This window comes from Trichomycterus rosablanca, chromosome 3, assembly GCF_030014385.1.
Source record: "Trichomycterus rosablanca isolate fTriRos1 chromosome 3, fTriRos1.hap1, whole genome shotgun sequence".
Taxonomy (NCBI): Eukaryota; Metazoa; Chordata; class Actinopteri; order Siluriformes; family Trichomycteridae; genus Trichomycterus; species Trichomycterus rosablanca.
In genome coordinates, this window is record NC_085990.1 from 17,643,923 (window position 1) to 17,667,338 (window position 23,416).

At 40.0% G+C, this 23,416-nt stretch overlaps 1 protein-coding gene across 1 annotated transcript; it reads right to left on the bottom strand.

The window, feature by feature from the left end:
- Positions 1-372: 372 nt before the first annotated feature.
- rab13 (RAB13, member RAS oncogene family) lies at positions 373-23,346 on the bottom strand. The gene is made up of 8 exons (XM_062990997.1): positions 22,833-23,346; positions 19,228-19,288; positions 13,665-13,725; positions 10,908-10,985; positions 7,784-7,873; positions 5,023-5,088; positions 4,279-4,329; positions 373-1,085 (listed from the first exon to the last, which is right to left on the bottom strand). The coding sequence occupies exons 1-8, from the start codon at positions 22,954-22,956 to the stop codon at positions 1,011-1,013; spliced, it is 606 nt and encodes a 201-aa protein (XP_062847067.1). The 5' UTR covers positions 22,957-23,346; the 3' UTR covers positions 373-1,010.
- Positions 23,347-23,416: the final 70 nt, after the last annotated feature.

A 23,416-nucleotide genomic window follows, 5' to 3' on the forward strand; every position in this document is an offset into this window, starting at 1 on the left:
ACTGGGTATTTGGGGGAAATGCATAAAAAAACCCTTGTCCAAACTATAAAGCATGGTGGAGGATACATCATTGTTTGGGCTGCTTTGCTTAGGGCTTGAGAAGTCTGCAATCATGGACAGAATTCGAAATTGGATGACGTTTTGCAAAAGAGCAGTGGAATGTCAGGGTAGCGGAATATCATTTAAAGGATGAAACACAAGAACGACCCAGAGCACCCAAGCAAATCCAAGCTAGTTTAAGCTGGTTTAAAAAGAAGAACATTTGTATTTTGAAACCACTAAGTCACCGTCCAGATCTTAATCCAGTTAATATGCACTGATATAACCTTAAAGTAACTGTTTATGTAAAAAAAAAAAAAAAAGAAGATCCCAGCATGGTAAAAGATTTATTTTCACCACTGTGGATATCTGACCAGGAAACATTATTACTGCTAAAGAAGAATCTACTAGTTATTTAAAAAAAAGTTTTGCTTAACCATGTGAAAACAGACATGAAAGTTTCCCCACAGCACATGTCAGGAGATTTTTACAGTCTATCTTGAGCTCAAATCCCACTTCGATTTTTTTCTCAGATTAATTAATTTTTAGCATGACATTTTACTCACTTTGGCAATAATTATGGTAATAAAAATATCAACTATGTGAACCCTACTAACAGCAGCAACTGCAGCTGACCAGCATTCTATAAATTACAGACTTAGTTATGGCACTAAACCGGAAAAATATCCCACGTGTCAGAATCCAGGTTGTTAGGGGTCATGAAAATGGGAAGCCCTTACAATGGGGTGGCTGGCCAAAACAGACTGGATTAAAACCTAGATGAAGATCAGACCACATTGGCCGATAATGATAATGCAAAAAAAAAAAAAAAGGCAGGTAATTTCAAAGGGGTTCACAAACTTTATCTTGCAACTGTGTTTTGCTATTGTAATCCAAACTACTTTTGGAAACCCTTTGTGTGTAATACTGCTGCACTGCAGGGGTGTGCATGAGTGCGTTGGGTCTGGAGTTTACAGAAGAAGACACTTGGAAGACTTTTTGTCCGTGGTGCCGCTGGTGACTTTGACCTCCCGGCCAGAAGAGCCCTGTGAAAATAAAAACACACAAATATTTATGAAAACCTTATTCTTTTGGATTCTTTTTACCAGTCTGGTCACCTTTATTACCTGAGTGCAACTCCTCTCCTCTTCTCTAAGAAGAACACACCACCTCTGACGTGTGCTGTCGCCAACTGCTGTTATTTTCAGCAGTGGCATCTCAAACACTTAAAGATTACGTGCTCATTAATGCATCATCACTAGTGCAGACCTGTTATCCCTCCTTCAGGAACAGCCAATTGTCCCTGTTTGACACCTGGGAAGGTCAGCAGCTGACATTCAAACTTATTTCAAACGATCTCAGTAATATCTGGCTATCACATTCACAAAAAGGTCTGGCTTAGAATCAACGTTCCAATTCATCCCAAAGGTATAAATAGGGTTGAGCTCAGTGTGCAGGCCACTGGAGTTCCTTCATACCAAGCTAGCACAAAGGAACCATTATACTAGAATATAAAATGCCTTTACCAAGCTGTTTCCCAGTATTCGAAGCATGTATTTTTATATAATTGATTTTATACATCAGACCGCTGTGCCACTCAAAAGCCCAAAACCTTTTCCTGAAGCCAACCTTTTCATTTTAATAATTTTCATAAAATTGATCCTAGTCAAGGTCATGGCACTCGATTTGATTCCACTGGGAAACAATGGGCACCAGACAGGAACACTCTAGACAAGGCACCCATCCATCATGGGGCTTTGGCCAGCAACTCTAAACATAGCCAATCATTTCTGTGTAGAGGCCTCGGCTTGCCGAAAGCACAGCTAAGATTTGATCTCGTGATGGGCCAGCGTAAGAGGCCGCTGCACCACCCAAGTGCCTATGTTAATTTTTATGATAATGTTCTTAAAAAAATAAGCAAAAAAGAAAAAAAAAAAAGTTTGTAAAATATCATGATAACTGCTAAATATGAGCATTTTCAAAAAGTCTGACTATACAGAAACGTTCCCACAGTGCATATATTCAACAATTTATTAATACAATTTTTTAAAAGAAAAATAGTCACTTTAAGTTTTTTAATACCAGAAATTACTGTGTAATGATGAACTTAAAATACACCCCCCAACAATGTTTATTAATGAAATAGGCAGCAAAATACTGCATAAGCAAATAGTCTAACAATTACATAACAACTTTCTCAATGCACAATTACAAGGGATTTAGAAAAAGTACTTTTTTTCACATTTTAATGTGTTCAATCTGCAGACACTGCAAGAACCTGAGACACTGTAAGAAGTGACTGTCGGTGTCACATGTCTAGGAGGAGGTCTGTGCTAGCCTGCGGCCCTTCTCGGCCAGTGAGGGTGTCATGCAACCTGCATTGGTCGCCAGAGTACCGCTGCAGTTTGATGTAGAATTTATCACCTGACCTAAGCATCTCTGAGGAAATCATTTTGTGCACTGCAAGTAATAATAATAATAATAATAATAATAATAATAATGTGATGCTTGGGTAGTGAGGGGTAAATGACACTAGCCTACTACCACTGGGATCCAATGGGTTCCAATTGCCAGTGGTGCTATAAACTGACTGGGTGTCTACATACAGATATGATTGGCTGAGGGGGGGATGGTGGGTTTATGGCCAAGAATCTGTGATGGATTGGTGTCCTGTCTGGGGTTTGTTTCTGCATTGAAGAAAACCGGACCCGCCTCATCAACCCTGACCAGGATAAATTCACCGCCTTATAACATGATAATGAAAGAACAAGAACAAGGACAATAATAATGCATCACCAAACACCAAACAGACATAGTCAGATTATTACCTCTGTAGCAAAACCCATTAAAACCTGAGTTTTATCCAGATATTTGCAGAACTTCTCACAAGAGTTTACACAGTCAATGGGTCATTCACTATAAATCATATAAATGTCCTTTTTGTGAAGGAAAAACACATTTTATGCACTCATTGATTGTTATTAAATTATTTTCCTCTCACCCACCAGCCATTATTCATTATAGGCATGTGTTGTGTGTTTCCATAAATCAGATTTAACAAATAAATCAGATTTACCCACAGAAAATAGTTTGGGTGGGGGTGTAACAAAATACATTGACCTCAGGACTCATTTCAAGTCACTTCACAATTTGATATTCTATAAATGTTTTAACATTTTTAAAAGAAGAAAAAAGAATAACTGAAAATATGTTGTGCACAAAAAGGTAAACAATTACCACTTTATTCAGAGGGCCTGGACACCTGCTTATTAATGGAATGATCTGATCAGCCAGTCATTTTGTTGCAGTGTGATGCATAAAATCATACAAGCACAGAAGAACTTTACCTTGTGCTTCCATTAAACATCAAGATGAGAGAAAATGAATTTAAAACAAAAGACGTCTAGTGAGAGGCAATTCAGCAAGTAGAAATTGTTGAAAGAAGAGTTGATGTGAGAGGTCAGAAAAAATGCCCAGACTGTTTTGTTCTGACAAGGCTACAATAACTTGTGTACCTTGAGCTGCTGTAATCCCTGACTTTCCCTTTTGGGATTAATAAAGTAATCGATGGATTGATCGATGGATCTATCTGTCTCTGTCTGTCTATCTACCTATCTATCTATCTTAAACAGCCAGTCTTTATAGATATGGTGAGTGGAAAAGCATCTCAGAACACACAACACATCAAAGTTTGAGGCGGATTTGACTACAGAAGCAGAAGACTAAGTCAAATTTAACTCCTGTCAGACAAAAACAGACCAATCAGTCTAAATTTAAACAAAGGTGTAGCAGTGTAACAAATTGGCAAGCCGCTTTCAACATGTCGTAGGCCCTGCTTGGCCAATGTGGATGTTGTATATGTTGCAATGGCTGTAAAAGTAAAGGGGATTTGAATAAATTGTTATACTGAGTATCTACTGTTTTGATTTGTCGCCTAATCTTTTTTAGGTTTTTCAGGGTTGCAGAGAAAAGTAATAATGATTAAATAAACTTGTACATGAACACCCCCTTGTGGAGGCTTTATGTTACATCTTGTAATCACAATGGGACCACATTATACGAAGAGAAAGATGCATTGTTTGTGTTGCCTGGGTCATGTAAAAATCATGTACAAAATGTGGGTCTCATGAAAAAAAGTTCACCCTGATGTAGAGGATGTAAATATTTTTTTTTAGATGATTCGATTACAAGTAGGATAGACAACTAGTAAGACAGGTTTTAAAGACACAGCAGACTCACCGGCTTTGTGCTTGATTTGAACAAAATGCCTCGAGCCAGAGCATAGAAGGACTGCAGAAAACGGAAATGTAGATGATTATGCAGGTATTAATGGTAAACTAGTCAAGTTAAACTGTGTTTAATGTAGGTAATCCTATACATAAAGACAGCTGAATATCAAATTAAAGCTAACAATATGTGTCATGATGAGAAACAATGTGTAATTTAATACAATGATCACAATTTTCCATTTTTTATACACTACAAACATCAAAGCCCTGAGCATCAACCAATGCAGAATATTCATCTAGAATAAATTAAGGGATTGACTAGCTATTGTTTGAAATTGAAACCATCAGGTATGTACATATACCAGTCTGCCAAAACTGTAAGATTTAAAAAATAAATGATCAAGGCACATCAAAGGCACATTAAATACTGGTATAATCTGCAGATAATAATAGGCATATGTGTCTGAAATGCTTTTAAGTCTTCTTCAAGTTTTAATAGCTGCATGATAAACATCAGATTAGTACCGGCCTTTTAGTTTTGTGCAAATAAATCTATTTGCATTTTTACAGTTCTGTACTTTGCATAATACAGCAATCAAGTAGAAATGCCCACAAAAAAAACATGAACTTTAGTTACTATGTGAAAAGAGACCTGCCTAATAAGTGAAAATATATTTAAAATGTGGGATTCATAAAGTATGCACTGTGTTTTATGAAATGTATGCATTTTTGAAGGCAGCTTGTACTTTATTACCTCCTCAACATTGATGCTTGACTTTGCACTTGTCTCGAAGAATCGGATTCCATGGTCCTTGGCAAGCTTTTATGTAAAAGAAAAGTTAAAAAAAATTAAGCATGGTCAGCTAAGGTAAAAACTGTATACTCACTGGTTTTATTCATAGGTTTATGCACAATGTTTCAGAAATAAGGTGATGGCATTATTACTTTTAAATGAACTATTTTTTTTTTTTATAATTCTATTTATGTATTTTCTCTATTCTCTCAATTTAGCGTAGTCAATTCATCTTCTGCTGCTGGAGACACTGTTTGTGTCCGAGGAGAGTAATTTTGCCTGCCTCACACTCCCTCTGTCGCAGGGGCAGTCCACAATCCTTCTCATTCAACCATACCTTAGCGCGAATTCTGGCCTCACACACAGAAAGCCTTGCCCTGATCTCCGGGCTCCTCCATGTACTGTACAGGCACCTTGGACTAATAACCAAAGTTCTTGCACAGCGTTGAAGTCCCCACCCACTATTGGGTTCAGTTTTGCACAGTACCCTGACCCCAACTCAGCTGAACACATTTGGGATGTACTGGAACATTGATTATAAAACAAACCCTCTCACCCAACATCAGTGACCTCAGAAAAGCTTTTTAGAAAGACTTTCTGTGGCTGGGGAGAGGGTGGATTGCATGGTTTTGGACTGGGATGTCCAACAAGCTCAGTCTTCCACATATTTTTGATCGTTAAGTCTGTAATTACTACAATAACATACAGTGTATCACAAAAGTGAGTACACCCCTCACATTTCTGCAGATATTTAAGTATATCTTTTCATGGAACAACACTGACAAAATGACACTTTGACACAATGAAAAGTAGTCTGTGTGCAGCTTATATAACAGTGTAAATTTATTCTTCCCTCAAAATAACTCAATATACAGCCATTAATGTCTAAACCACCGGCAACAAAAGTGAGTACACCCCTAAGAGACTACACCCCTAAATGTCCAAATTGAGCACTGCTTGTCATTTTCCCTCCAAAATGTCATGTGATTTGTTAGTGTTACTAGGTCTCAGGTGTGCATAGGGAGCAGGTGTGTTCAATTTAGTAGTACAGCTCTCACACTCTCTCATACTGGTCACTGAAAGTTCCAACATGGCACCTCATGGCAAAGAACTCTCTGAGGATCTTAAAAGACGAATTGTTGCGCTACATGAAGATGGCCAAGGCTACAAGAAGATTGCCAACACCCTGAAACTGAGCTGCAGCACAGTGGCCAAGATCATCCAGCGTTTTAAAAGAGCAGGGTCCACTCAGAACAGACCTCGCGTTGGTCGTCCAAAGAAGCTGAGTGCACGTGCTCAGCGTCACATCCAACTGCTGTCTTTGAAAGATAGGCGCAGGAGTGCTGTCAGCATTGCTGCAGAGATTGAAAAGGTGGGGGGTCAGCCTGTCAGTGCTCAGACCATACGCCGCACACTACATCAAATTAGTCTGCATGGCTTTCACCCCAGAAGGAAGCCTCTTCTGAAGTCTCTACACAAGAAAGCCCGCAAACAGTTTGCTGAAGACATGTCAACAAAGGACATGGATTACTGGAACCATGTCCTATGGTCTGATGAGACCAAGATTCATTTATTTGGTTCAGATGGTCTCAAGCATGTGTGGCGGCAATCAGGTGAGGAGTACAAAGATAAGTGTGTCATGCCTACAGTCAAGCATGGTGGTGGGAATGCCATGGTCTGGGGCTGCATGAGTGCAGCAGGTGTTGGGGAGTTACATTTCATTGAGGGACACATGAACTCCAATATGTACTGTGAAATACTGAAGCAGAGCATGATCCCCTCCCTCCGGAAACTGGGTCGCAGGGCAGTGTTCCAGCATGATAATGACCCCAAACACACCTCTAAGACGACCACTGCTTTATTGAAGAGGCTGAGGGTAAAGGTGATGGACTGGCCAAGCATGTCTCCAGACCTAAACCCAATAGAACATCTTTGGGGCATCCTCAAGCGGAAGGTGGAGGAGCGCAAAGTCTCGAATATCCGCCAGCTCCGTGATGTCGTCATGGAGGAGTGGAAAAGCATTCCAGTGGCAACCTGTGAAGCTCTGGTAAACTCCATGCCCAGGAGAGTTAAGGCAGTTCTGGGAAATAATGGTGGCCACACAAAATATTGACACTTCAGGAACTTTCACTAAGGGGTGTACTCACTTTTGTTGCCGGTGGTTTAGACATTAATGGCTGTATATTGAGTTATTTTGAGGGAAGAATAAATTTACACTGTTATATAAGCTGCACACAGACTACTTTTCATTGTGTCAAAGTGTCATTTTGTCAGTGTTGTCCCATGAAAAGATATACTTAAATATCTGCAGAAATGTGAGGGGTGTACTCACTTTTGTGATACACTGTACATGTTTTGGACAAAAAAGTATGTGTTCCAATCAAATAGTCACAAAAAATTTAAATAGACTGGTCCTGCTTTGCCACAGAGTCGCCAGGTATAGCCCTACAACTCTCAATTCCCAGGTATCGCTTCTTCGTTCCAGTCAGAGTCTTGCAGAGAGCTGCATCACGTACAGAGAGTCACGCACTATTATTTGCAAAGCAACCTCTCATGCAGGCACCTCAACCAAGCATACTTTTCAAGCAGTAATGAGAAAACCCTTCGAACATTCCCCTCCCTCAGACACAGCCACTTGTTTCTGTGAAAGCACCCGGCTGATAGCACAGCTGAGATTCAAACTTGAGTGCTGGCGCATTATAACGCCACGCCCAACACACACCTTCTCACCCGTCTCCTTTGACACCTTCCTCTTTGCTTCAATGTCACACTTGTTGCCCAGCAGCATTCGACTCACTCCTTCTGATGCATTCTGGGAAAAGCAAACCAGGATGTTATTAGTTCCCTAGTCGCTCAGCACATTAAACAATTAGCCTTTGTGTTTTATAACCACTGAATTTGCAGCACACAAGTTTCACTGGTTGGCAACCTGATGAAAAGTGAAACAACCCACATAAGAGTAAAACTTTACTCCGGTCTGTTATTGTTCTTTCCAGCACACTGAATTATTTAACAGACCACACATTAAAGTGGACATGGCTTCTGTTATCAATTAAAGACTCGCTGTAGGTCTAGTTTCTCAGACCCACCTCTACAAAAACACTCTCTGGTTTCTGTTTTTAATATACTTCTTTAACTCTTTGTACTTGAGACGTTTTGTAAAATGGAATAAAAACAAGAATCTGTGGTCTCTTAATTCTCTTGAACCTTTATTAACAAAATACAAACAAACAATATGACCCTAAAAATGTTGGAGCTTTGCCAAATAAGAATAAAAGTTTATTATTCAAGAATATTCAAGTTTCATTATTTGAAACATTCCACAATAAATAGGTGACATATAAAATGAGGGTCCACCAAAGACTCAAAATTGTTAATCAGCTCTCAACATATGACTGCAAATAATTTATATCTTTCACCATCTACCGTACATAATATTGTGAAAAGATTCTGGGAATCCAGAAACCCCTTGTACACGTGTGACCTTTGAGTCCTCAGATGGCACTGCATTAGAAATCCTCATACTACTGTGATGAATATAGCCACATGGGTTATACTCAGGAAGTCTTTCTTACTTAACACAGAAATTCAAGGTAAAACTACTTTACTATTCTGTAAACAGAAAGCCATACATCAGTTTTACGCAAAAACGCAGGCAAGACCCCAAGGCATATACTGCCATCAAGGTAACATCTTTTCCAGGGAAGCCCATGGTTATTTCAGCAAAACAATGGCAAATGTTCAAGAATACTTCAAGAAGTTTCTGCACTTTTATATTTTGGTTGGAAACGGTGACTGAGAGAGAGCTTATAGTCCGGATTTAACGCCATCTGATTTCCACCTTTTTGGACGCTCAAAGGAGCTTTAAGGGGAAAAAGATTTTAATGTGATGTTGATGTGAAAGCAGCGGTGCATCAGTGGCTACACACTCAAACAAAAACATTGTTGCTGATGGCATTAAAAACTTAGTACGACGCTGGAAAAAATGCTGTCACGAATCCAGACTCTGTGCTCCTGGAGCTCTTGTTGAAATGCCACGCCCCCCTCTCTACAGGAGCACATGTTGGAGAGTGTCTTGTTTATGTTTCCATGTTGACACCCCTTCTCTGATTGGTCAATGAAGCTAATGATCCACATCCTTCAGCGGAGACTATTGTGGCTTTGACTTTGTCATGCTTTCGGTTTTCAGGCTCTTGTTCTTGTTTATGCCCATGCTCATGTTTAGAAGTCTCGTCTAGTGTTAGTCTTGTTCATGTTGTGTTAGTCAGTTCATGTTTAGGATTAGCATAGGGTTCATGTTTAGCATTAGCATTGTTCATGTGTGTTTAGATTAGTGTTAGCAGTTAGCTTAACATTCAGCATAGGTAATGGGTTTGTGTGTCTTGTCTTGCGCAAACCTGTCTTGTGTCTTTTGAGGTTATTATCAAACACGTTGTTTATACATCTCTGTGTGTGTGTCCGCCCCCTTTTGTCTCGTCCAGCTTATTCGTTTCAAATGCATCGGAAGGTGACTATGTAGAGAAGAAATTCTTAATAAATAGAGTTGCGGAAACTTTTTGAAGAACGCTTGTATTTATATTTACAAAATACAATGGTTACTGAAAACATTGGGAATCTTTTCTTTGTATTGTTGTCAGGAAAAGAATCAACAAATCACAGATTCTTGTTTTTATTGCATTTCATAAAATGCCCCTACTTTAACTATATAGATAACTGTATATATAACTATTTAGGCCTCAAATAATTCATGTTAGTGCTTACACAGCTTTGAGAAGTCAATAGTAGGGTTTGAAGGGTCGTTTTGAAAGACACACATGGATGAACACATTTCCTCTATAAATGTCTACTGGGATTTAGGTCAGGAGAATGGAATGTTTCCAACAATGTGGAACCCATGCCATGAAAACGTTGTTTCAAGAGAAAAAATGGGTCATACCCAGTATTAGTATGGTCTTTCAAATTAAGTGTCCATTGAGGGTATGAATGGCTTATTCAGGGTACTTCATACTTGCACAGTGCTAAACTGACAGTTACAAGATTTTGTTTGTTTAAAGCATATACACCGATCAGCCATAACATTAAAACCACCTCCTTGTTTCTACACACACTGTCTGTTTTACCATCTAGAAACACTGTGTAGTTCTACAATTACTAAATGTAGTCCATCTTTCTCTACATGCTTTTTTCACTTCCTTTTACTCTGTTCTTCAATGGTCAGGACCCCCACAGTTCCACCACAGAGCAGGTATTATTTGGGTGGTGGATCATTCTCAGCACTGCAGTGACACTGACATGGTGGTGGTGTGTTAGTGTGTGTTGTGCTGGTATGAGTGTATCAGACACAGCAATGCTGATGAAGTTTTTAAACACCTCACTGTCACTGCTGGACTGAGAATAGTCCACCAACCAAAAATGGGCAGCGTCCTATGACCACTGATGAAGGTCTCAAAGATGACCAACTCAAACAGCAGCAATAGATCATCTCATAAAATCATCTCTGACTTTACATCTACAAGATGGACCAACTAGGTAGGAGTGTCTAATAGAGTAGACAGTGAGTAAGTAAGTAACGCTGCTGTGTCTGATACACTCATACCAGCACAACACACAACCACCATGTCAGTGTCCTGACCATTGATGAACAGGGTGAAAGCAGGTGAAAAAAGTATGTAGAGAAACAGATGGACTACAGTCAGTAATTGTATAACTACAAAGTGCTTCTATATGGTAAGTGGAGCTGATAAAATGGACAGTGAGTGTAGAAACAAGGAGGTGGTTTTAATGTTATGGCTGATCAGTGTATGCATGATGATGATTGTCAGTAGTGGTGCATTCGTGCTTCTTACCTCTTTGATACTCTTCATCCAGTTTTGAATGTTCTCAAATGATTTCTCATCAGTGATGTCATACACAAGAATGATGCCCTGACAAAAAAGTTTAGATAAGAATTACCAATACACATTTACAATATCCAGTACCTATTATCTGATACAGACAGTGTTGCAGATATAAATGACTCAGTGACTCCCCTTTTCTCCCAATTATGCTTCCCCGCTGTGTGCACAGACCCCATTTTATTCACCCACACATTCGGTGCATTCGTGCGTGGAGAGCCACACACTGATCACTGTGCTCCTCCACTTTCTGTACAGGCGTCTCGGGCTACTAACCAGGGCCCTACACCCCACCCACTTTACAGTCTGGTCTTTTTCCCACCTGGCAGACGTTAATGGCCAATTTGCTTGTTGCAGGCACTGCCAGTTATTATGCTTGATAGAGGGCGCCCAGCTGACCGGTAGCAGAGCTGAGGTTCGAATTCGGGAGTTCAGATTCCCAGCCCTGGTGTGCTAGAGGACTATCCTGCTGTGCCACCTGGGCGCATAAATGACTTACTTCTGATTGCCTTCGTTATTTAACATTTGTCTCACTAATTTTATTTCAGATCTATAATCAAAGCATTATATTTAGTTAGAAATCTTAAAGTCAAGATGTCATCTTATCATTTTTACAGGAACACAGCAAACCACAGTGAGAGACATAAAGCAATCATAAGGGGGCAAATACTTTCTAATGCATGTATGTACTGACTGACATAAAAAACACATCTAGCTTATATGTGCTATAGTGTGATATAGTGTATCAGTGCACCCTTAGTGCTGGTCCCAAACCCAGATAAATTGGAGGGTTGCGTCAGTAAAGGCTTCTGAAGTAAAAAGTTCAATGTCAAATCAAATATGCACTGATCCACTGTGAGGACCCCTACTGGAAGGAGCTGAAAGTAATCATCATCATGACAGGACAGGTAATTACTGGTTACACAAGATTCATCATTGACAATTTTGTACCTCCAATTTACTTTACTTGCACGTCTTTGGACTGTGGGAGGAAACCGAAGCTCCCGGAGGAGACCCACGCAGACACTGGGAGAACATGCAAACTCCACACAGAAAGGACCCAGACTGCTTCACCTGGGAATCAAACCCAGGACCTTCTTGCTGTAAGGCGACAGTGCTACCCACTGAGCCACCATACCATCCCTCGGAAGGTAAAAAATGGTACTGGTGCTGGTGATATACAGTGGGGAAAATAAGTATTTGATTCCCCTTACAAAGACTTGAACAGTCTATAATTTTTATGGAAGGTTTATTTTAACAGAGAGAGACAGAATATCAACAAAAAATCCAGAAAAAAAAACATTAAATAAAAGTTATAAATTAATTTGTATTTAATTAAGGGAATAAGTATTTGATCCCCTACCAACCAGCAAGAATTCTGACCCCCACAGACCGGTTATGTGCCCATGAGGCACACAAATTAGTCCTGTCCCTGTATAAAAGACTCCTGTCACAGAATCAGTTTCTTCCGTTCAAATCTCTCGACCACCATGAGCAAGACCAAAGAGCTATCAAAGGACGTCAGGGACAAGATTGTAGACCTGCACAAGGCTGGAATGGGCTACAAGACCATCAGCAAGACGCTTGGTGAGAAAGAGACCACTGTTGGTGCGATCATTCGAAAATGGAAGAAATACAAGATCACAGTCAATCACCCTCACTCTGGAGCTCCATGCAAGATCTCACCTGGTGGGGTAAGAATGATTCTGAGAAAGGTGAGGTCAGTCCAGAATTACACGGGAGGAGCTTGTCAATGATCTCAAGGGAGCTGGGAGCACAGTCACCAAGAAACCATTAGTAACACACTTCGCCGTAATGGATTGAGATCCTGCAGTGCCCGCAAAGTCCCTCTGCTCAAGAAGGCTCATGTACAGGCCCGTCTGAAGTTTGCCAATGAACACCTGAATGATTCAGAGAAAGCTTGGGAGAATGTGATATGGTCAGATGAGACCAAAATTGAGCTCTTTGGCATCAACTCCACTCGCCGTGTTTGGAGCAAAGAAATGCCCGGTGGGGATGGTGTTCTTGGGGTCATATCCAGCATTTCTCTGCTCCCAGCTCCCTTGAGATCATTGACAAGCTCCTCCCGTGTAATTCTGGACTGACCTCACCTTTCTCAGAATCATTCTTACCCCACCAGGTGAGATCTTGCATGGAGCTCCAGAGTGAGGGCGATTAACTGTGATCTTGTATTTCTTCCATTTTCGAATTATCGCACCAACAGTGGTCTCTTTCTCACCAAGCTTCTTGCTGATGGTCTTGTAGCCCATTCCAGCCTTGTGCAGGTCTACAATCTTGTCCCTGACGTCCTTTGATAGCTCTTTGGTCTTGCCCATGGTGGTCGAGAGATTTGAACGGAAGAAACTGATTCTGTGACAGGAGTCTTTTATACAGGGACAGGACTAATTTGTGTGCCTTTTGTGCACATAACCGGTCTGTGGGGGTCAGAATTCTTGCTGGTTGGTAGGGGATCAAATACTTATTTCCCTTAATTAAATACAAATTAATTTATAACTTTTATTTAATGTTTTTTTTTCTGGATTTTTTGTTGATATTCTGTCTCTCTCTGTTAAAATAAACCTTCCATAAAAATTATAGACTGTTCAAGTCTTTGTAAGGGGGTAAACTTACAAAATCAGCAGGGGATCAAATACTTATTTTCCTCACTGTAAGTGTGTGTGTGTGCGCATGTGTGTGTGTGTGCATTACCATAGCTCCTCTGTAGTAAGCTGTAGTGATGGTCTTAAACCGCTCCTGTCCTGCAGTGTCCCTGCAAAATACAACATTCATAAATGTCAATATTAAGAAAACATACAAGCTGCAACATGAGCATGAACCTATGCTTACTGAGCAATTTATTAGGTACACTTATCTAGTACTTATATTTAATGATTTTAATAAACTACTCCTACCATACCAGTGAACTTAATAGGTATGCAATTACTGTACTGAATTTAGCCCATCTGTTGCTCTGTACACTTCGTCCCAACCTGTACACCATTTGTCAATCACAACATGTGGTGTACATTTCTAAGTGGAATTGTGTGTTGTTATGGTATGAGTGTAACAAGTGCAGCAGTGTTGTTGGGATTTAATCATGTTTAACTTACTTAGTTATTTTCTTTTCTTTTCAGTATGTTTATCTTCCTCTAGTTTATCAAGTCAACACTTTCTGATCACTTTCACACACTTACATTCATGACAGGACAGGTAGTCAATGGTTATACAACACTATTCAGTTTCATTTTTTTAAAATGTCAAACCCAGTCACGGACAATTTAGTGTCTCCAATTAACCTGACTGCATGTCTTTGGACTGTGGGAGGGAACCGGAGCTCCCAGAGAAAACCCACACAGACACAGGGAGAACATGCAAACTCCACACAGAAAGGACCCTGACCATTCCACCTGGGAATCGAACCCAGGACCTTCTTGCTGTGAGACGAAAATGCTACCCACCGAGCCCCAGCTTTACAGTTTTGGTTGGAGCACTATTCTCCTCCAAGCACAGCTGCACCTTCTACACTTATACAACTCAGCTGCCACTGACTAGATGTTATTTGGTGGTGGACCATTCTCAGCGTTGCTATGAGACTAACATGGTAATAACATGGTCAGTGAGTTAAAACAGTACAGTGGTACCTTGAAACTCAACGTCAATTGGTTCTGGGAGTGGCGTAGAGTTTAAAAGGCATCGAGTTTCAAGGTATTTTTTTCCCATAAGGATGTGTGGGAAACCTGTTGATGCGTTCCATGGTCCCGTGGAACTGCATATATTTTAGGCTTATGTAAAATAATGGGGTTGTTTTTGACACTTATACACTAAAAATAACACAAATATAATATAAAAAACACTGAAATAGAAAGCTGATTCACAAGTTGAAACACAAGTTTAAAAGTGAAACAGGAGAAAAATCCAGCTAAACACAGACATGTAGATGCTTTCAGAGTGAATCTGACGGTTACTCTACACAAATGCAGATTCGTCTCATATGCACACTTTGATGACGTATTACCGTCAATCAAGCCAAACGCTGAACAAAGCGACTGTTCATTGTTAATTTGAAATTAAATAAATACATTTTTTTTTTTAAACAAACTGAACACGTTGAGTTTAAGGGTACAAGTTTTTCAGTGAAGGGCATTGAGTTTCAAAGATTTTGAGTTTAGGGGATGAGTTGAGGTAACACTGTATTTTAAAATCAAAAACTGATACACTAATTCCAGACCAACACACACTATTATGCCATTATCATGTTAGACTTATTGTAGTGCTGGGAATGGTCTACCACCCAAACCTCATCTAGTCAGAGGGGGTCCTCCTGTGTAAAATAATCAAGGGATAGATGTATCAGATAGTCCAGGGTTTTTCAAACATTTTTTTAAGCGACCTACATTTCGTCCATGATTTTTACCGTGGCCCAGGCAACACATCAAAACTGTGAAAATGTTAATCTAGTCCCACTGTGGTTTACAATGTGCAACGTAAAGCTTCCACAAGGGGCAAGAGGGGGTTCTTTTTATGTGCCTGTTAAAATTTGTTTATTTAATTATTACTATTTTTGTCTGCAACCTATTTTTCGGCTTACTCAGGGTTTAAAACCCTGACATAGTCTACCTAATAATGGGCTCGATGAGTGTCTACAATTATAAAATGATTAGCTGTCATGACTGGACTCTGGACATGCCCATAAAAGCTGACATTCTGCTAAGCCTGGCTTAATAATTCCTTACTGTCAAACTTCCTTCACAGTGCTGACCCCCACCCCCCCCTTTTCACAGTCCACTGTACTGCACATTCCATCATTATGCACATAGTTAAATCCCAACCCAGAATATGTACTGTCCTTATAAATAATAATACACACTTAATCCATACATGACACCAGTGGTTCTCAGATATTTTGGCTCAAATAAGACCTATGACTAAGCCAAAACTTCCAAATAGCACCTATAAATCTTCTTACAGGAACAAGCATGGCACACATGGTTCTTGTTCAGTCTTAGCAAAATGTAGCGATATTCATGGATCAACCATATCCACGGCCATAAGGAAGAAGCCTTTACTGTCAAATCATATTCATGCTAAAAACAATAAGAAGTGCTATTCAGCACCTGTGACAGATGTACTGGTAAGAACTGAGGGACCAATAATGGCAGCCAAATACAGGAACATTCTGAAAGGAAAACTCTTCCAGAACACACAGAGACTCAGACTGGGATAACATTACACCTTTTAGAATGACAATTAAACTACACTGCCTTTGGGGCCTCTTTATGACCTTGAGTGGCCCAGCCAACGCCTATACTTAAACCTCATTGAACATCTGTGGAGAGACCTGAAGATGACAGCTCACAAATACTTGCCATTCAAACTGACAGGTATTGTCAGGATATGCCATGAAAATGGGATAAACTGCCTAAATCTAGGTGTGCAAAGCTTGTATAGGTGTATCCAAGAAATTAGAGTTGTCATTTCTGCCAAATGGGCTTCTAAGATGGGTCTAAGATGGGTCTAAGATGGGTCTAAGATGGGTCTAAGATGGGTCTTGAATTAATTTTCAAAAAAACTCTTAAATTCAAGGAAGACATGCATCAAGGCTCTTTTCTGTTCTGGCACCCAAGTGGTGGAATGAACTTCCCCTGTCCGCTCATACATCTGAGTCTCTCACTGTCTTCAAAAGATGATTAAAGACCCACCTCTTTATTAAGCACTTAGACTGAGGAATAACATGCACTTACCAACCTTCTATAGCATCTTATTTTTTTAAAAAGCTTCATTCTAACAGGGTTTCAGCAGATTTCTATTCTTGGACTGTTGTCTACTTAAACTTAGAGTAGGGAAATGTTGACTGTGAAAGCACTTCTGTACGTTACTCTGGATAAGAGCGTCTGCTAAATGCTGAAAATGTAAATGCCTTAACATGTTTTTACTTCATTAGTATGGAATACTACTGACAGGCCTGTTAAATCTAAAGATTGCTTAATTAACATTAGACCAACAGTCAAACACGGTGGTGGTGTATTGTGTGAGGATGCTTTGCTGCATCAGGGCCTGGGCAACTTGCTCCTCGACAGGATTGTGGTGGGTCCAGCTTCCACAGAACAACTGGGTGCAATGCAGTAACACACCCTGTACAGGACGCCAATACAACTGCAGGGCCTTAGCCCCTCTGCACCAATCTTCCCTACCCAGACAATCTTGTCTGTACGTAGATGCCCGAAAACACCAGTGAGGATTCAAATCATGGATCCCAGTGGTAGTGGGCTAGAGAATTTTACAGCTGCGCCACCCCAACACCTTTACGTGTTTGGTACTTGTAACCACTAAATTCAACCCAAGAAACAATAAAATATTTCAAAAGTAATTCATTAATCATTAATTATTATCACCTCTTTTAGCTTTAATAGGGACAGTGAAACCTTACAAAAGTCAAGTCTGTATTTAAGATGAAGAGGGTAGATATAATTCCTCTTTCAAATAGCAGTTAGAATTCCTGCAGCTGGATTTTAAACAAGCTGCAGGTAAGACAGAAATAAGTAACAGATGCTCACACTTAGAAAATTACAGCAGTCGAGACAGGACGTGATAAAAGCATGCACAACTACTTCCAGATCTCTAAACAAGGACAAGATTGTAACTTGGCAAGAAGTCTATGCTGGAAGATGCTCCATCTCACAAGAGAGTTTATTTGTCTGTCAAGCTCGAAGCCAAAACTCCAAACCAGCAGTGCCTCAAAAAGCATTTTGCTTTGGAAAAAAGCTCAATCATGTTTGTACATGGTCTGCTGAGAAATTGCACGTTGTCTAAACAGGACTGCTTAGTGAAACTGCTACAGCACTCAGTATAACTTAGGATCATGAGCAGTACTGCTTGTTGCTATTTCGGCATTTCTTCAGACATGGATTACTGCGCCACCCGAGCGCCAGAGTATAAAAATGTAACCTGTAATTGAATTCAAATGTTTTAAGAAAATTTTAATCATGTCTGTGTGTATTTTACCACTACCCACCCGTGCACACCTAATGTTGCATTAATACAGTTACTCATAGCAATGCTGAGAATGGTCCACCATCCAATAACATCTGGTCAGTGGAGGCCCTATACATAATCTGTGTTGTATAAGTGTAGCAGGTGCCGCTGTGCTTGGAGGAGAATAGTGCTCCAACCAAAACTATGAAGCCAACAGGGGTGACTAGAGGGCTCGGTGGGTAGCACTGTCACCTCACAGCAAGAAGGTCCTGGGTTGGATTCCCAGGTGGAGCAGTCTGGGTCCTTTCTGTGTGGAGTTTGTATGTGCCCCCCGTGTCTGTGTGGGTTTCCTCCCACAGTCCAAAAACATGCAGGTGAGGTGAATGGGAGACACAAAATTGTCCATGACTGTGTTTAACATTAAATCTGAACTGATGAATCTTGTGTAACCAGTAACTACCTGTCCTGTCATGAATGTAACCGAAGTGTGTAAAACATGACGTTAAAATCCTGTAAAGTACCTGTAAAGTGTTTCTCAAACTAATGTCATGCTTGAAATAATTATTTTTTTCATAAGTGGATAATTTGGTGTGATCATACCTCTTGATTTCAGTAATTGATCAGCCATTTAAGTGGAATTTGACCTTAAACATAATGGGTTTACTGGTAATTTAAGCATTTGGCAATATTAGGATAGAGCATTCATTTTCATTTACATAAAACCCACTCAAATAAGTAGGAATGTAACAATGCACCACAAGACAGTTAAAAATTGGTGCCACGATTAGAATCGGTTATTCGTTTAAGATGTATCGATTCACTTTAAACAGCAGAGTGCACTGGCGCTATTCACCTCGCCTGGTTGACGGCACTTTACAAAGTTAATAGTTAAATAAGTTAAATAAGTTCCAGCCAAATTTATTTATGTGAAGACACTTTTTTTATTTGTATTATTCATTTATTTATATAATGTTGGATTTGTTTTAAAATTTCATTTCAGTTTTCATTTTACCTACACAATAAGCATTATTTGGCATAGTTTGTACCTACCTCAGAAATGAAAGGACATTCATTATTTAGATAAATAAATGATAAGCACAAATACAGAGTTTTATTTTCTTTTTTAAAGAGAAATAATAAAAGGAAACTGTCATAATTTGTCTTCAATTTCATTTTGTTTTAAAAAATCTGGAAAAAATCGCATTGTGAACATCGTGAACCCAGTATCGTGAATCATATCGCATCGTGGGTAGAGTGTATCGTTACATCCCTACAAATAAGCAAAGAAAGCTCATTTTACCAGACTTGTAGCTTGACCTTCTTTCCTTCAATGTCAATGGTCTTCACTTTAAAGTCAATACCTGTTGGAAAGGGGACATGAGAGAAACATTAAGAGGTTCAGGAAGGAAGAATGTGTGTAAATAAAACCCTAAGTAGCAGAAAGGAAATGCATTTGACGGAGACTTGAATTGGGAAATCCACTCAGAAAACGTCTGATGTTCTGATAAGTGAATCCTAATTTGCTTGTTTATATTATATGACTTTTTGCCTAGAAACTTCCAGAGGGACTAGAAACAGCAAAAAGAAGGTGTGAGCGAGAGCTCTATATGACAGGAAGAAGACATACACATCTAAAAGAGAGTCACAAACAACAGTCCTGGTCTGGTAGGGCCAGACCTACTTGGTGATCTTGATCTAGGTCTATGGAATGTCTAATTAATGCACGGTTTAGTTACACACTACGTAGAACACATAATGCAACTTGGGATGCAGCCTGGAAATCACCTGTAAACAATGTAAATTACAGTGTATCACAAAAGTGAGTACACCCCTCACATTTCTGCAAATATTTCATTATATCTTTTCATGGGACAACACTATAGACATGAAACTTGGATATAACTTAGAGTAGTCAGTGTACAGCTTGTATAGCAGTGTAGATTTACTGTCTTCTGAAAATAACTCAACACACAGCCATTAATGTCTAAATAGCTGGCAACATAAGTGAGTACACCCCACAGTGAACATGTCCAAATTGTGCCCAAATGTGTCGTTGTCCCTCCCTGGTGTCATGTGTCAAGGTCCCAGGTGTAAATGGGGAGCAGGGCTGTTAAATTTGGTGTTTTGGGTACAATTCTCTCATACTGGCCACTGGATATTCAACATGGCACCTCATGGCAAAGAACTCTCTGAGGATGTGAGAAATAGAATTGTTGCTCTCCACAAAGATGGCCTGGGCTATAAGAAGATTGCTAACACCCTGAAACTGAGCTACAGCATGGTGGCCAAGGTCATACAGCGGTTTTCCAGGACAGGTTCCACTCGGAACAGGCTTCGCCAGGGTCGACCAAAGAAGTTGAGTCCACATGTTCGGCGTCATATCCAGAGGTTGGCTTTAAAAAATAGACACATGAGTGCTGCCAGCATTGCTGCAGAGGTTAAAGACGTGGGAGGTCAGCCTGTCAGTGCTCAGACCATACGCCGCACACTGCATCAACTCGGTCTGCATGGTCGTCATCCCAGAAGGAAGCTGACGCACAAGAAAGCCCGCAAACAGTTTGCTGAAGACAAGCAGTCCAAGAACATGGATTACTGGAATGCCCTGTGGTCTGACGAGACCAAGATAAACTTGTTTGGCTCAGATGGTGTCCAGCATGTGTGGCGGCGCCCTGGTGGGAAGTACCAAGACAACTGTATCTTGCCTACAGTCAAGCATGGTGGTGGTAGCATCATGGTCTTGAGCTGCATGAGTGTTGCTGGCACTGGGGAGCTGCAGTTCATTGAGGGAAACATGAATTCCAACATGTACTGTGACATTCTGAAACAGAGCATGATCCCCTCCCTTCGAAAACTGGGCCTCATGGCAGTTTTCCAACAGGATAACGACCCCAAACACAACCTCCAAGATGACAACTGCCTTGCTGAGGAAGCTGAAGGTAAAGGTGATGGACTAAACCCAATTGAGCACCTGTGGCGCATCCTCAAGTGGAAGGTGGAGGAGTTCAAGGTGTCTAACATCCACCAGCTCCGTGATGTCATCATGGAGGAGTGGAAGAGGATTCCAGTAGCAACCTGTGCAGCTCTGGTGAATTCCATGTCCAGGAGGGTTAAGGCAGTGCTGGATAATAATGGTGGTCACACAAAATATTGACACTTTGGGCACAATTTGGACATGTTCACTGTGGGGTGTACTCACTTATGTTGCCAGCTATTTAGACATTAATGGCTGTGTGTTGAGTTATTTTCAGAAGACAGTAAATCTACACTGCTATACAAGTTGTACACTGACTACTCTAAGTTATATCCAAGTTTTATTTCTATAGTGTTGTCCCATAAAATTATATAATAAAATATTTGCAGAAATGTGAGGGGTGTACTCACTTTTGTGATACACTGTATATACATACTGGTGCTGGTCATAAAATTAGAATATCATGAAAAAGTTGATTTATTTCAGTAATTCCATTCAAAAAGTGAAACTTGTATATTATATTCATTCATTACACACAGACTGATATATTTCAAATGTTTATTTCTTTTATTGTTGATGATTATAACTGACAACTAATGAAAACCCCAAATTCAGTATCTCAGAAAATTAGAATATTGTGACAAGGTACAATATTGAAGACACCTGGTGCCACACTCTAATCAGCTTATTAACTTAAAACACCTGCAAAGGCCTTTAAATGGTCTCTCAGTCTAGTTCTGTAGGCTACATAATCATGGGGAAGACTGCTGACTTGACAGTTGTCCAAAAGACGACCATTGACACCTTGCACAAGGAGGGCAAGACACAAAAGGTCATTGCTAAAGAGGCTGGCTGTTCACAGAGCTCTGTGTCCAAGCACATTAACAGGACTTGGCACCTGCAGACAGTGCCAAAGCTACCAGTACCTGGTTTAAGGACCATGGTATCCCTGTTCTTAATTGGCCAACAAACTCGCCTGACCTTAACCCCATAGAAAATCTATGGGGTATTGTGAAGAGGAAGATGCGATACGCCAGACCCAACAATTCAGAAGAACTGAAGGCCACTATCGGAGCAACCTGGGCTCTCATAACACCTGAGCAGTGCCACAGACTGATGGACTCCATGCCACGCCGCATTGCTGCAGTAATCCAGGCAAAAGGAGCCCCAACTAAGTATTGAGTGCTGTACATGCTCATACTTTTCATGTTCATACTTTTCAATAGGCCAACGTTTCTAAAAATCCTTTTTTTGTATTGGTCTTAAGTAATATTCTAATTTTCTGAGATACTGAATTTGGTTTTCATTAGTTGTCAGTTATAATCATCAACATTAAAAGAAATAAACATTTGAAATATATCAGTCTGTGTGTAATGAATAAATATAATATACAAGTTTCACTTTTTGAACGGAATTACTGAAATAAATCAACTTTTTCATGATATTCTAATTTTATGACCAGCACCAGTATAGTGCAGTACAGTATAGCATTGCTGTCTATCCATACTGACATTCCCACTGTCCCAACTTTTTTGAAACTTGGCTTGTACGTTCCAAATAAAGGAAGTATATATGTATATATGCATATATGTACTACATTCACATTAAATTAAAATACAGGTGGTTGAATTATTATTATTATACTGTTTTGCTGGCAGGTTTGTTGAAGAAAAGGAAGTGAAAGGAAAGAAAATAAGATTTGCTCAGGGGGGAGAAATGGAGGGAGGAAGAAAGAGGAGGAGGATGAGGAGGAGTGCAGGACTTCTCACAGCTTTGCCAATAAGGAATGAAATAATAATGTGACAGGACTAGTGCTGACATGACTATTAAACCTGAAAAAAACGGCTTCAAAGACTTGTTTTACCTCATCCACACCCAACACATTCAATACCCGGCCCACAGAAAGAAGCGTCCTCTGTATGTTCCATACTCACCGATAGTTGATATGTATGTAGAATTGAAGTTGTCCTCAGCAAATCGGATGATCAGACATGTTTTCCCTACCCCGCTATCACCAATAAGCAGCAGTTTAAAGAGGGAGTCGTATTTCTTTGCCATAGCTGTTTGTCCGAAATGTATGTTGGGTTGTCCGAAATAAGTCGAGTTTTCTTTGGTCTAAGCTAACTTAACACAAACGTGCACAAAGTTGGTTAACTATTACTCAAACATAACTCGGTTTATGCTCCATATATGTTGTTCTTTTTAGCTTCTTCCTCAGAAAATCTGTCACCGGTTAAACAGTCCACTTTCCTTTCCTTACTCCTTTCTCGTTTTGATTAAATGGGTGTAAAACTACCGACAAAAAGCAAGTTCTGTGTCTGTTCCACTGGTTATTCAGTTTCGGTCAGAATGCCAGGGCATGTCGGTAGTATTAATTCTTCAGAAGTATTACAGTAATCCATAAAAAAACAACGATAACTGTAACTGTTTTTCCCGAGAACTTTTCCTTCACTGAGTTCCCGGAGGTTTGTGTAGAGCAGGAGAGGCTACAAACTCCGCCAGGGAACGGCACTGATCC

Coding starts and splice junctions, on each gene's coding strand:
- rab13 (XM_062990997.1), bottom strand. CDS start 22,956: ATGGCAAAGAAATACGACTCCCTCTTTAAACTGCTGCTTATTGGTGAT. Junction 10,986..13,664: donor CTTACTACAGAGGAGCTATG/GTAATGCACACA, acceptor CTTTTTTGTCAG/GGCATCATTCTTGTGTATGA. Junction 1,086..4,278: donor TCAAATCAAGCACAAAGCCG/GTGAGTCTGCTG, acceptor TTATTTTCACAG/GGCTCTTCTGGCCGGGAGGT.